At 38.6% G+C, this 15127-nt stretch overlaps 1 protein-coding gene across 3 annotated transcripts in view; it reads left to right on the plus strand.

Annotated features, from left to right (window-relative positions):
• fam168a (family with sequence similarity 168 member A) overlaps positions 1 to 9784 on the plus strand; it is a 34713-nt gene extending 24929 nt beyond the window's left edge. For all 3 annotated transcript variants that reach the window (XM_023351325.1, XM_023351326.1, XM_023351327.1), the window contains 4 exons: positions 2698 to 2843; positions 3370 to 3556; positions 4445 to 4571; positions 4704 to 9784. In XM_023351325.1, the coding sequence (XP_023207093.1) occupies positions 2698 to 2843; positions 3370 to 3556; positions 4445 to 4557 (446 nt within the window). In that variant the 3' untranslated portion in view covers positions 4558 to 4571; positions 4704 to 9784. The remainder of the gene's footprint in view (positions 1 to 2697; positions 2844 to 3369; positions 3557 to 4444; positions 4572 to 4703) is intronic.
• Positions 9785 to 15127: the final 5343 nt, after the last annotated feature.

Consider the following 15127-nt stretch of genomic DNA (forward strand, 5'->3'; position numbering starts at 1 on the left):
AAGCACACCCTCACATTAAGCAGCTGCGGGCCTGCTCCATTAAACCTTCAGGTGGATAAATGATCAACAACTCTGGGCAGTTGTAATTGTTTCAATCTGAGTCTCAGATCATAAACACCGAAATATTTTCACTTTACCGTTTAAAATCTCTCCAAGGCTTTGATTACAGCATTACTCTTTCAATCCCCATATCCAGTTAGACCTTGAAGCAGATGTCTGACCTTTCTTTTAATTTTACCTTTCAAGTAAGGTTGGCTCATTACATCAATGTATTTAAATGCGAACGATGGAAAAAAATTTAATGTTGGTGTATTTGCAACGTAACAGAAAATATAAACTTCAGAGGAAATGAAGCTGGGAGGTGACTGAAATGCCAGCGATATAAGCCATGGTATAGCATTTCTTTGTTAAAAATTTTTTGTCTCATTGCAATATTCATGTATTTTAAGAAACTGATATGTGGGTTATTTACTGTAAGTCTTAATAACCAAAATTAACATAAATAAGAGCTTTAAATAAATCCCTCTGTGTGTGAAATGAATAATGTTCCTGAAATCAATTAACTTTTTATTGACATTACCCTGTTCAAATGGTATTTATATACAATGCAATTTGACTCCTGGGTTTCTAAAAACAAAAAACCCAAATGGCTTCATTGTTAAAACATAGATGTTAGAAAATAATCATTTAAATACAATATGCTGTTCATTTCCAGACTCTATTAGTAATCATAAAAAGTAAGGATTTTAATGACAAGAAGTCTGGTTGTTATTATTTTTTTCCATTACTGAGCAGACCCAATTATGTGAGCATTAGGGGGTGACGGAGAGAGAGAGAGAGAACAGAGCAAAGGGTCAGTGATTTATATTCATATCATATAAGTAATGAATGTCCCTCAATGACTTGATAAATTTGCCAAAACTGAATTCTATTAGCAAGACGAAATCAGTGTTTTCCCTTCAGTGTTTCGGTGTTTTCCTGTCCTCTTGGATTTGGTTTGTAACAAAGGAAGGAGCAGGTTTTATAGACTCCTCCTTTGCTCCTTCTGAAGCTGCCTCCTCTCTTCCTCTGCCTGAGCTTAGGCTCATCTTTTGGAAGTCGAGCAAAACATCAGATCTGCTTTTGTTCTCACAGAAACCTGAGCCTTTCTGTTGTGGCTGTGTTGTCTGATTGCCGACTCCTTTCTGCTGGGCTTGATTCATGAGGGGATTAAAATAGTTCATTTTCTTTTCCCCTCAACATGAATGAATCGCTAGATAAAACCAGTTGTGGTCTGATTAAAAACACGTCTCGGTCGTTATTCATCAAGGCCATTGACGGACAGTTTTTTTTTCTGTCTGCGCTTCTTTTGTGCGTCTGTCTCATACCATGGTCTCTTAATGCCCTGCGTGGACATCATATCAGAGATTGACCGTGAAAGCATGCACACACACCCCGACATCCCCCCACACAGACACACACACACACACACACACACTCTCCAGCATACAATCACCGGTAGCGAGAACAGCTCCAGCATCTCTTTGTTCCCTTGTCCTTGTGTAAGAGAAGGGCTTCTCAAAAGCTATGCAGCAGCTAGCTAGTAGCATGTTTGACCTTCAGGCTCCATCCTGTGGCTGCTCAGAGGTACTGCACCCCCTCAGAGCAGTCTACATAAGAACACAGCCCAATGAGACTAAAACCATCTTTCAAAGAGTGATGTAATCTTTGTGAAGTGAGGATTCTCTGTTAAATTATTTAATGCCCACCATGTTTCCCTACAATCAAAGTGATGTCTTAAATTTAGCCCATAGTCACTGCGTACACAGCTTCCTTTTTCTTTTCTCTGCATACTAAAAGAAGGCTTTGATTCAAAGCTCCAGTTAAAGCTTGCTAAATCTGATTTATTTTTTTTCAGGATAGATGGGTTTTTCTCTGCTGATTGTGAGGCTGTACTCTTCTTTAAATACAAACAGTCCCCATCTGGTGGTCTTTACAGGAAATGCAAATATTAATGTGGCAAAACTGATATCATTCATGGTCGTGAGACACATCTCTTTCAAAGTTTCTTGGGGAAAATCTGTTTAATATTTGACTTTTTTTTTTTACTTTTGACAATTCTTTTTCTGAAGTTATTTTGACGTAATGGATTTATAGCAGCGTCTGAGCGGCAACAATGGCTCATTTCAGGAGCTATTTTTTATTCACGCTCGGCTCATAGTGAAAAGCCTGGTATAATTATCTGACTCTGCACTTCCATTTTTAGCTCCCTCTGAGGGTTTCAGCATCTTATCAGCAGTTACTGCTTTAGGTTTTATTGCTCTTATCAGCTTAGATTGAAGAAGCAGTTGGCTGCTGTTTTTATCTGGAAAAATGCTTCCGACTCCACTGAGAAGGAAAAAATAGAAGCAGAAATATTTAGCTCAAAACTCGAAATAACTTTTAGGCGCCACACGTGTTAACTTTGTTTACAAGATCCTCTCAAAGATCTCACGATGTTTCACATTTCCAGGTTTTCCCCTAGAAAAGATGGAAATGAAAACAGAATTTGATACACTTGTATAAATTGCTTTTAGTTGCTTGAGTTTTGTATTTTCATTTTAGTTTTTGTAGAATTCTCCTAACTTATTTTAATAATCAAAAGTCTATTTATACATAAAATTTTGAACTACTTAGCATTTGTTTGATTAATTTAAGCTGTCTTCTGGATATTTGCAGGATACACCCCAGCGGGAACCCCATACAAAGTGCCCCCCACTCAGTCAAATGGAGCACCGCCTCCCTACACCCCCACTCCCACCCCATACCCCACAGCTATGTACCCCATCCGCAGTGCCTACCCTCAGCAGAACATTTACGCACAGGTAAGGACATCACGGATGACATTGCATTGGAAATGTCTCTGTGTTTGCTGGCCCACCTGTTTGGCTGTCTCCACCATTTAACGTTTGTTTTTCCTTGCTGGCAACATCGTTTCTCTGGCTATTAAAAAACTATTTGTTGAAGCATTTTTGGCAAACTTGCGACCAAATGGCGTGCAATCTGTGCAATAGCTTGGAAATGAGACTTTTTGCAAATCTTGATGTTAAAACAAATTGTTAGAGGAGATTTAAAGCCTCTCCTGATTCGCTTTTCTTGTTTTAGGGATTTGCAGAATGCGTTCTTTAAATGCGATTGGATTTATTCAGCCGTTTATCTCTGTTCATATCACTTTCGTCATGCTCTAGCCTTCACATTACATGAATATTTATTTAACGTTTAGTTTCAAACGTTGCCTTCAGAACTGTGATGAAGCACTTTAATACTGTTATAATTCTTCCACGCTGTACATGTGGCATGCCCCCATCGCTAGCATCACTAAGAGCTCTTTTTACTTGTTTTCTTTGACAGGGAGCATACTACACCCAGCCAGTGTATGCTGCCCAGCCACATGTGATCCATCACACCACTGTGGTGCAGCCCAACAGCATCCCCTCCACAGCCCTCTACCCTGCCCCAGTCCCTGTTCCTGCCCCTCGTAACAACGGCATGCCTACCATGGGGATGGTAGCCGGGACAACCATGGCCATGAGCGCAGGTAGAACCAATACTCTCTCCGGAATGTGTACAAAGTGAGACCCTGCAACTGTCAACTACTATTCCTTGTAAAACCATTAATCTCCCTTATGTTTCTTCCACATTTTTGTCACTTTGCAACCACAAACTTTAAAGTTTTCTATTGAGTTTTTATGTGATGAAACAACTCAAGGTAGTGCATGTTTCTAATTCTATCCCAATAAAATCTAAAGATTAAAGATTTAGTTTTCTATTAGAAAAAATATAACTGGGAGTATGATGTGGGCTGCTGAAAAGTATTTAAAAGTTTCCATTTCAGAAATGCATTCCGTTTTTTATCTGGACCTGGTCAGAGTGGTCATTTATTACAAAACATTTGAATTCAGGAAAATACTAAGTAAAACAGAAATTATTCACCAGAAAGCGAGCATATGCTTATGTTTGTATTCAGACTTCACATTGTGAGCTGTCGTGGCTGCAGGTTAGAATGTGTGTTTCAGTGTGTGCGAACTTTAACAAGACATGCTATGGCTTTTTTTTTTTTTCCAACGACGGTTCTCGTACATTAATACCAAATTTGCGGAAGGCACAACCAGTAGTTGTTGTTAACGGATTCTCCCAGCTGAGCTGTGTCTCTCTGCAGCTCCTCCAGAGTGAGCGTGGGCGTATTGGCTGCTTCTCTGAGTTGTGCTCTCCATACCTGGCCTGTCGCCTTAGATGCAGGCTTTTTTGTGCTTTTTATAGTTTCTAACCTAGCCCTGCTTTCGAGAGCATTTGTGGTTTTCAATAAAATATACTGAAGTTGTGGTTGTAACGTGACATAAAAGTTAGCAGGGTTTCAGTACTTTTCTAAAGCCGTGTATGAGAGAGGAGCTTCTTTCACATTAATGCTGGTGTTAAATGTGTGCAGGGACTCTGCTGACAACACCCCAGCACCCACCAATCGGAGCACACCCAGTTACTGTGCCAACCTACAGGCCCCAAGGGACCCCCGGTTACAGCTACGTACCGCCTCACTGGTAGAGCCCACCCATCATGTGAGTATCCACAGAGAAAATCCCTCCGCCTCCTCTTCTCCTGCCATTTAGTCCTGTCCTCCTCCCCCACCAACAAACAAACTCTGCAGCCTCACGTCAACCCATGCTCTTCTTCTCTGCTCACCCCACCAGATCTGGAGTCCACCATCGTATGCAACTGCTCAAATGTTACACGAGCTCCCAGCGGTAACCACGAGAACTCGGCACCTGTCTGCAAGAACAAAACTAAAGTGCAACAGCCACTTTACTATTATTATTATTATGCGACATTCTCTAATGTTTATACAAAGGCTGCTTTTGTTTTTATTATTCTCTCTTCTGTTTGTTTGCCAACCAGTCATTACGGTCTTATTTTATTTCCTCTCGATTGTTTAGTTTGAATTCCTCTTTTTTTTTTGCCGCGTCTTTCCTTTGAACTCCAGAAAGGACTCTCGACCAATCGCAGGTGTCGGTCGGTCGCTCCTGTTTTTGTGTTGTGCTGGTGTGTGTGCTCCCCGCCTGCTGCTGCCGCTGCTGCTCAGTTTGCTGGAAAATATTGGACATCATCATCATCATCAAAGACTATTGACTAATGCTGCCAAATTTTCTAATAACTAGATATCAGCACAGGGTTTTAACATCATCAGATCATTTTTTTCCTGCTTTTAAGGGGGGTAATAATATTTCTAAATGTCCTTTATACTACCAACCTCAATTGCTTCACCTTTTATTTTTTCCTGCCTTCCTCTTCATCCCTATTTTTTGCCTGATTATGTTTGATTCTCAGTCCGATCTCACTTGTCTTCCAATGCGTAGTAGCTGTGTGTCCGTCATCCCTTTTGCCACATTAGCCGGTGCTGTGAGCACTTACAGATCACGACCCGTCGTTTTTTCACATTAACGCTGTACCTAGTACACATTAACGAAAAGATTCTCCGACGTCATGCTACACTCTATGCAGGCTGGCATGTTGGGACACTATTGGAATCTTAACCTAGCTAGTTTGGGTCATAACAGTGACTCTTTTGTCTGCGGGTTTTTGCATTTAAACAAATGTAGGGGTTTTGGGGATTACACTTAAACACACTCACACTTAGTGGCACTTACTGGACAGTACCTCCAGTTGTAAAACACACAAAAAGAAACATAGCTATCTGGCAGAAACTGCCAGCACAAAATGAGTTTAAAGAGATTGTGGAGGCGGCGGGGGGAGGGGGGGGAAACACATTGAAAGGCAGGCGAACAATTTCAAAGTACAAGACATTTAAGTGTGTGACGTTTCTCCTTTAAAGGCGGACGGCACATTGCGGCTATTTTTGTACTCTACATCGATTTTCTGTCTTCTCTTCTGGCTGTGATCGTGCTCTCTCCTTCCACTTCCCAGGCGAGGACTAATGAACAAACACACAACAGCTGAGACAAATTTAATGAAGGCCCAATAAAGTGAACGCACTTCAGCGTCATCCACTGCTGCTGAATGATGGGGAAACTTTTGTAGGTCTAACGGGAAACGTGACACACTGACTGTTGTGATTGTTTCTTCCTTGTTTGTCCTCGTCTGGGGAAAATTTGTGCAGAAGGTTAAAGACTGATTGTGGGGTTTTAATACTTGGATAAGGCCAGTGGCATTTTTTAGGATTTACTCTGAGGAAAATAAATCCCACTAGCATCTAGGCATAGGCCGGTTCCTTGCATCCAGGTGTAACCGGTGTTTGAAACCGCCAAAGTTTCCTGTCGTACCGTTCGTAAGGTGTAAAGTTTTTTACTGAGATGCAAGAGAAAGTGGCAGTGCCCAGGGTTTTTCTCTGATTGCATGGAGCCCCATGGAGCTGTGGATGTGCACTGCTGGCCAGCTGGCTGAAAGGAACCTGCTAAATCTCATAGGCTGTCTTGATTACAAAATGACAAAGTTGGCCAGTTGGCCAGGGATATTTGTAGAACAGGGCTGTACAATTTAGTGAAAAGATTAAATTGCAATATTAATGTTAAGCATTAGGATGATAATGACTAAATCACATTTTTGTTTCTTTGTCATTACAACTTTGTTTTTTTTTACATATCTTTATGAGATTTGTATCAGGTGTGGGCATAAAAGGCGGCAAAAATGTATCCAGCTTCTCACATAGCATTGGCAACAGTTTTGAAACATCGCCGCATACCAAATATTGCAATTCACTATTTTGTGTAGCCCTATTTTGAATATTTCCTGTTGCTAGCACTTGAAAGCATTTCCTCAAATATTGCTGTTCTCAACTTAGTTTGTGAGCATTAAAGTTTATAAATCTAGTAATCAATATGTAATTTTAATAGCAGAAGGAATAACTTGCGACATATTTTAAATGAAAGCAATGACGCCATGTTTTCATTTCAAGTTTTTGTTAAAATTCAGAAGCTTTTTTTCTTTTTCCTTTTAACTCGAGGTTATCATACAATCAGGATCTTGTGCCGGCCCATGCCTACTCGCATCCTAACTCTTGAGATCTGTACAGTGCAGGTCGGTATTACAAGAAGCATTTACTGCTGGTGTGTGGATGTAGTGGTTTGATTATTGCAATAAATTAAGGGCGTGCGCACTCCATATGTTGACAAAGTAATTATTTTGACAGCCTTTTTGAGTTTGTTTAAAAAGAAATCGTGATATCCAAATAGGGAGTCGAGGCTGCTCGCGCTGCCAACGTTCAATAAGTAATACTGCAAAGAAGTCAAGAACATATCAGAACTTTGGGGTATTGACTAACCATGCAAGGAATTATTGCACAACATAAGATAAAGGAATAAAAAACTTGACTATACTATAATTTAATGCTAAGTAACAGGTACTTAGGCTTTGTAGTGCAAAAAGGAGGAAAAAGCAATTTATATCATAATTAAAACAATAAGGTGGAGTGTTTGAATTATTATTAGTCAAGATGTTTGTACACTAGTAGGTTAATTCTTAAGACGATATTGCATAATGCCGCTGTCGGAGGAAAATAAAAATTTCACTGAATATCTGGTGGATAATATTGGATATATTTCGACCATGACCAGATCCTGTATATTTAAAATTGATTGTGAGACTGGATAATATAAAAAAAGCAGGATTTTCTTGCGACAGCAGCAATGTTACTCTACATTAGGATTATTTAACCAACCACTACTTTTGTCAGTATTTCTGAATTAAAATCCTCTTGTTTGCTTTGTTTCTTCTCCTTCTCTCCCTTAGGTCAGTTGAACGTAATGGGTTTGCATAATATTCAGGTGTCTTTCACTATAGCATTGGTTTTCTAGGTTTAAAAAAAACAACATGCAGTATATTTAAAGAGCGAGTGGTACAGTAATGTATTTCTAGCTAAGCATGGTTGCGTTAATGTGGCAGCTACTGTTTGTGCTTTTTATTTAAGGGTTTTTTTTGTTGGTTTTTTTTACTGCATCCCTGTCCTCTACATATCTTTCACTTTGAGGGGAGAAGTTACCACGGTGTCTGTAGATTATTGGAAGTTGTGGAGTCTGGCACCAGATTCCCACAGGCTTTTTTTATTTTATTTTTTTTAATACCTGCTGCCTGAATTCCCAGACACGCTGAGGGAAGTAGAGGATGAGTGACAGAGCTGAAGTGGAGGATAAATGTGTCCAATTGTCTGTCTGTTTTAGCTCCATAGCTGCAAGGATGTATTGAATGATGTCTGAAAAAACCCTCAGCCTCCATTCTCTTTTTTTTTTTTTGTTTAAATTTAATTTTCCTGTGCCATATTTCACCAATTGTTATTCAGTAACTAAGTTTCTTCTCCCTAATAACTGGTGAGCTCTGAGTCCTTGTTACGTCTTGCTTCCCGTGGAATCTGTGTTTTCCTATTGCTGTCCTTTTTTTCTGTCGCGTTGTTGACTCTTATTACTTGTCTGACTTTTTAGGCTTACTGTACCCTACGTGTCTAACTTGTTTTTACTCCGTGCCATTTTGCATCTCCCTTCGGACTCTTCATTTCTCCAACCTCGGGGATGCAAAATGATGTCTGTCCCCAGTCTTTTTCCACTCTTACCTCGATTGAACTTTTTTCTCTTGTTTTGTTTTTCCTCAGTTTGACCTTTGCTACACTCAACACCCTCACCTAAACTGCAGTCTTATTGAATTACATCATGATTGCTGCCATTTTTGTGTCAGCTGACCCTGTTTAACACTAGATGTCACTAGTGACAAAGTCATAAAGTGGCTTCGTAGTGGTTGAAGGCTTTGAGCCAACATGCATAGAAGAATTGGGTATCGTACCTTGAGCACTGGCACATTATGATCCAAATAGTCTTTTAAAGTAACAAAACAGGACTCAAGGTGATGCCTCTTATTTGCTGCACTTATAAGAGTTTTCTGAGCTGTGGACCAACCTGGTCTGTGCATGTTGTGGTAATTTCATTTTTCTCTTCAGAAACTAGAAAGTGTTTTTCTCTTTTCTTTTAATATGAATTTGCAGTCTATTTTTAATTTTGTCTTGTGGTCAAACAGATGAGCAGAAATTATTTTGTTTTCATATTTAAGTTTATATTAAGACATTGTAACATCAGTAGCAAAGAAAAACTACAATTTGGCCAACCTCAGAGGGGCCAACCTTTTTTTTTCTGATCTACCATCCCATTTAAAATTCTGACTTGATTTGTTTTTTTATCAGTTTAACTTTCCTCACTCAAACTCATCAAAATTGTATGCATTTGTTGTTTAGTCTGAGAATATAGTTTCTGTCTAGGAATATTCAGAAATATTTTCATTTCCTTTTTGCCAGTACAGCAATTTTATCCTAAATATTAATAATAAAAAAATTATTTCTACTCATTTTTTTTAACCACAAAAAGAAAACCTATTTTTCTATCTAATACTTAAGGAAAATCTAATGACTGTGCTTTTAGTTTTCATCTTTATTGGTTTTTGATGAGAACATCCAATTACCAGGAGATGCACGGTGCCAACGTTACAGAGGCAGATCTACAGAGCTAAGAAACAGGACAACTTTTCTCCCAAGTATTCCTGTTTTACAGGGAAAGCAAGCGTGTGCCTGCCTATTTAGTTCGCTCCATTCCTCGTCTCGTTATTTTTCAATTTGCACTGAAGTGAAAAGTCGGAGGTTGGGCATTTTTGGTGTGTTCTGTGAGGGGGAACGTGTGCAAAGTTGTCTTAAACGCGAGTCTTTGATCATCTCTTCCTCTTTCCGTAAATCATCCTGTCCGCTGTAACATTTCCAGACCTTTAAAAGGTGAAAAAAAACAACCTGTCTAACCTTTTTCCACTTTGACAGTGAAAACACGACCAGAACCATATATTGCCTCCTGCATCCATTTCCCTTCACCTCTTCTCTCCCTTCTTTTTTTTCTGCCTTGCAGTTTGAGTCTTAGTTTTTCATGGGTATGAATTACAACACTACTATCAAAACGAATAGTAGGCTTTTAATTGTCCTTGATGTTCTTGCTGCAGCTTTTTATTTCTCAGTTTGTCAGAGGTCTCTCTTGGTTTTGATTTGACACTAAATGTGATGCAAAAAGTGGAAAATTCCTTGTCTTCCAAAAGAAAAAAAAATGGAAAAAAGAACAAACACGTGTCCTCGTATTGCGCTTGGATCGAGTAATAGGAACAACCCCATCTTTGGAAGTTTTTAGTTTGGTACCCAGTTTGCACATGCTATGGTATCTCTGTTACCGTAAGGTTTGTGTTTGAAACTGAAGCCCAACGTCTGTTCAGCGTTGAGAGAAGTGAATTGTATGTTAGCTATTTGGTCCGGAGTGAAGGACCAGCGTCAGGCTTGTGATATGAAGTGTAAATCTGTTTATTTTTTTTTTTAAATGTATTTTTGTTGTTGTTGAGGGTTTTTTTTTTTTAAGATCAGTTAGTGATCTTAGTACTATAACTAAGCCAAGTTTGTAATTGTATATTTACTGTAAAATGTAGAACATTGAATAACTATTAAAATTTTCCTATAAAAGGAAGACTGTCTCTTGAGATTTTTTTCAAAAGCTGTTATCACATGTTTGTCAGCTCTAAATGTAAATTTGAGATAAAATCTGAAATTGCAGAAGGAAATGTTCCGTTCATTTTCTACTGTCGTATTACACATATTGAACATGGATCTGTTATTCCCCTTCTGGTGAAAGGAAACCAAGTGGAGAGGAACACTTCACTTTCACTTCTCCTGTAACTGCAGACATCCGATCAACTTAAGCAATATCAGCCATTTCTCTGACAGATTTGCACAATGTTGCACACTAATCCCATATTTTTGTGCACAAAACACAATGTTAAAGGAGGCTGTTAGTCTAGCGGTATGTGTAAAACAAGAAGGCAAAAAATGTTGAGGTTTCACAAGTAGTCTGGAAAAGTTTAGGTATTTTTAAGGTTTGGGTGAGAATGGAAAAAGGAAATTGGAGAGAGGTTTTTGTATTTACAAACTTTATTTCCTATTATGTTTGAAGATTTTTTTTTCTACCTTCCCTCTCTATCCATAACTTCTTTCCTCTCTTTCTTCCTTATGTTTGTTCTATTCTTTTGTTGCTTCTACCCTTGTCTTTCTTCATTCCTCACCTCCTTCCTTTGCCATTTTTTTCTTGTTTCCTTCTTTCCATCTTCCAGGTGTCTGTCCTTTCTTCCATTCTTTCCCCTTCTATCATACTCTTCTTTGTGAACTTGTAGTTTGTGTGCAACTAGCAGGTGGTGAACATGCAGTAACAAGTTTAAACTAGTTGGCATGAAGTAAAACCTCGAGGATGAACCCCATCTCATTATGTTCCAAGTGGAGAGTTTTAGATTATCCTTTGAACATTCTGTCAAAAGGTTTAAACATCCTGCTTCGGTTGACTTTTAAGAGCTCTGCAAACTTTACACATAAACAAAATTAATTTTGTCAGGTTATCTGAGTTTTACACAGATGTGACTCCAGTGGACAATCTGGAAAAGCCAGAATCCTTTGGAGGCAGTCTTCTAAGGGCAGGCATTTAGCTGCTTTTGCTTTGAGCAAACAGTATAATGTTTACCGTGAGCTTGAAGATCTAGCTCAAATGGTGCTCAGTACACCTTTTTTAAATGTTTTTTTTTTTTAATGAAATCAAAGTTTGGTCAAGTTGGTAATTTCTTTATTGGAAAAGCCTCTTTCAAAGAAAACCTTGGCAGGAAGAGTGAAAAGTTTATGAAGGATTTGAAGGTGTAAAAAGATGCTGTTCAGTTTTGGGAGGGACAAGATCATGTTTATTTGCTCTTATCTTGCACGGCATTAACAGGTTATTATTTTACTTTTTTTTTCTGCCATTAATGATTTTGTGAAACAGCTCAAACTATGGGTTGGGCCTAACATGACTGAGGTTGTGGTGTTGAAGGATCAGAAAGACAGACTTCTTTCAAAACTACACTTCTCTGTCCATACACGTTTCAATTCCAACATGACTAATGTTTCATCCTCAAACTTGTTTTGACCTCCAAATGTTCATTCTTGTGCACAAATAAGGCCGGCTCTGTTCTGGGGACGACAGAGAAACCTCTGGAGATGATGGTACAAAGAAGGGTTCTACGTAAAGTCAAGAAAACGATGGACAACTCTGACCATCCTCTTCATGAGACTGTGTTGGGGAGACGGCGGTCAGAGGCTTCCTCAAATTCACTGTAAGACGGATTGTGGCAGGAGATCTTTCCTGCCAATAGCTATCACTATCCACAATAACTCTTTGAATTTAATAAAATATTTTTGAATTTGAACTTATGCTGTTGTAACAGACAGCAACTATATTAATGTATCAAAGTTCAATCAGTCTCAACTTTTGGTGGAAGTGGGAATTTTATAAGCACTAATAATCACATTAGACCTACTTACTAATTTAGATAAATAGTCAAACAAGATAAGACATTAACTCTATAAACTATTACTTAGAGAAAAGGTTTTCTGAATTAGAAATGAATGTTTAAGATATATCAAACTAATTCTACATGTCTCTCTTTATCTCTACCAAAAAAGGGTTTTTGCAACAGGAATGATTTCTAAAAAGAAGAGATAGAACTGGGAAGAGGGCCTTACTTGGGTCAGAAGAGACGATTTCTTTCTCTCTCTGAACCAAGTTTCATTTCTGCTCTGGAGTTCCACCACCCCTTGCAGGACATTGAACAGCTTTAAAGTGACACTGTCAGCTCAGAAGTTATTTAGAAAAAGGCAAGCTGTAGTGCTCTCTCACCCAGACCTTCTTAATATCTTGATGTCTCCTCTCTTTGAATTAAAAACCAAATTATTAAAAGAATAAAAAGGAAAATTGCTGGTGGAGCTAGATCTGCAGTCTCTCCAGTTGTTACGAGAAAAATTAATATAAGAATCTTGCGGGAGTTAATAGAGTTAAAGTGAACAATGTAGCCAAATAGTTAATCCCAACCAAATCCTGACATGGTGATTAGTCCTTTGGTTCTGATTCTTTTTGTGTCTGAGCCCATTCCTCAAAACCCAGGTGTCCTCTGGCAGGAGAGGACATGTCCGCAGGACCAGTCAGCCAATCAGAGATGGAATTGCTATTTTTTTGTTTGTTTGTTTTATAATGTTTCCCTACTACATTGTTTAAACTCCCAAAAGAAGAATGGAACAAAAACAAGGTGTCCTTGTTGAAAAATACTTCGTCCCTGACTGAAGCAGCCTCTAATGTTACTGTGGTTTTTAATATGTGATCACTGTATTGAATAAAGCCTACATTCCAAAGTGTAACACATCTCTCACTTTTTAAAGTTGGAACTAGTCACGAATAAACTGTTGTGTCATTCAGAAACGCTAAAAATAAGATCATACTTATAGAGCATATCGACATGTGTAAAAAGGCATCCAAACAGTTTAAGATCATTCAATCATAAGAAGGTCATAAGTTAAACATCTGTATCTTCTGTAATCAGAAAAACCTTAGTCCAGCAAAGGCCTTTTCCTAAAAGACCTTTCCTAAAAGAATTGAATAAGTAGGACACTACACTATCAATGTTGTGACTACATGGGTGGCACATGGTCAGGATATCCTGTAGATGTCTGTAGCAACATGGGTCTGAAGGAATCTCCAAGTGAAGACACTCCAGTGTTGTAAAGCAATCTCACCTTACAAAGTGGTTACTTTTACTCTACAGCTACAGAAGATTTCTGCGACGATAGTAGTTTAGTGGAATGTTAATCATCAAAACAACCCCATCTTTTATATCCTGGGTTCTCACACTAACAAGCGCACTCTGATTAATGATACGTAACTGCAGGCAGCCTCTTGGGATAATGGGAATCATCCACTCTACTGGCTTCCCAAGCTCTCTCTACACACATGCAGACACACACTGTGAGGTAGGAAGCTGTAATTTAATCTACAGAGTCAATAGAAACCAATAAACAACTTTACAGCAGCTCGATACACTGACATTTAAAGAGTGATGGACAAAGAGAGGGAATCGTCTGTCTTCATAATCATACTGCTGTGGAGAGTCGAAGCCCACTCCTCTTGAGTGTGAAATCAATTTCACACTTACCGAGTCAGAAATTAAATCTAAAAGTGGCGACTCCAGATTTAACTGCTGACAAGTTTGGCAATAATGAGTGATTGTGCTCTGAAGGACAAACACTAATAAAAAAGGAGCAGACCTGGTTATGACTTGGTTCCTGGAGCACTGTGGACAAAGGCACTAAGAACACTGAGTTACTCAATTATCATGAAGTAACAATTAAAGCGTAGGGGAACAAACTGATGACTTTTAGTTTTTACTTTTCACTCCCCAAACACTCAATAATCATCACAATTATGTATCCTTTAGCAAGATGCTTCACCTGTATTTCAGGAATCTAAAGAACAGATGGAATGATCTTGTTTTCAATATATTTAACAGTGCAATCAAGCCACTGAATACAATCAGTAAGTGAGGGGAGAGTTAATTAACTCCCAGCACAATGCAGCAGATAAACACTAACTTTTCTTTTTCTAAAGCATGTCTTAATTTGGAAAAACTTTGCTGGTATTCTGATGTCAATCAAGCTTTACTTACTGACCATTTTTCACACAGCCAAGTGTAACACAAGGCGCTTTACAGAGGTTGAATACAGACAGACATAAAACCATGACAGACACGCACTGGAAATGATCAAGCTAAGTAATTTGACAGCCAAAACAAATAAGATGAAGCAATAAGATGAATGAGAATCACAACTGCTGACAATTCCTTTAACGTCATAAGATGTAGTAACACCAACCAACTTTACATTTATCCTGTACATGGCAGATGATTTGGTGACCCAGCACAAGTTCAGATTGCCTTTAGCTTAACTCCAAAAGACTCACTGATAAGTTATGTTTTCTTCCAGGAAATCCTAGTCAAAATGTTCAAGTAATTATGGGCTAAATTAAATTAAAATCATGTTAATGTGTTTCTGGGTTATTTCCTCTGTGCAGTCTGGAATATTAACTAACCAGGGAGAGGTGGCAGATCAGATCAGGCAAGATAAGAAAAAACAAACTCAGTTTGGTAACATCCTGTATGGCTGTATGTATTATCTGAAATAGTCTGGGCTGTGCTTTGGTCTTTGATTAACTGCCTGTTGCAGTCTTATGAAATTCATTTTGTTTCCACCTCATTT

Source organism: Xiphophorus maculatus, chromosome 18 (assembly GCF_002775205.1).
Source record: "Xiphophorus maculatus strain JP 163 A chromosome 18, X_maculatus-5.0-male, whole genome shotgun sequence".
Lineage (NCBI taxonomy): Eukaryota > Metazoa > Chordata > Actinopteri > Cyprinodontiformes > Poeciliidae > Xiphophorus > Xiphophorus maculatus.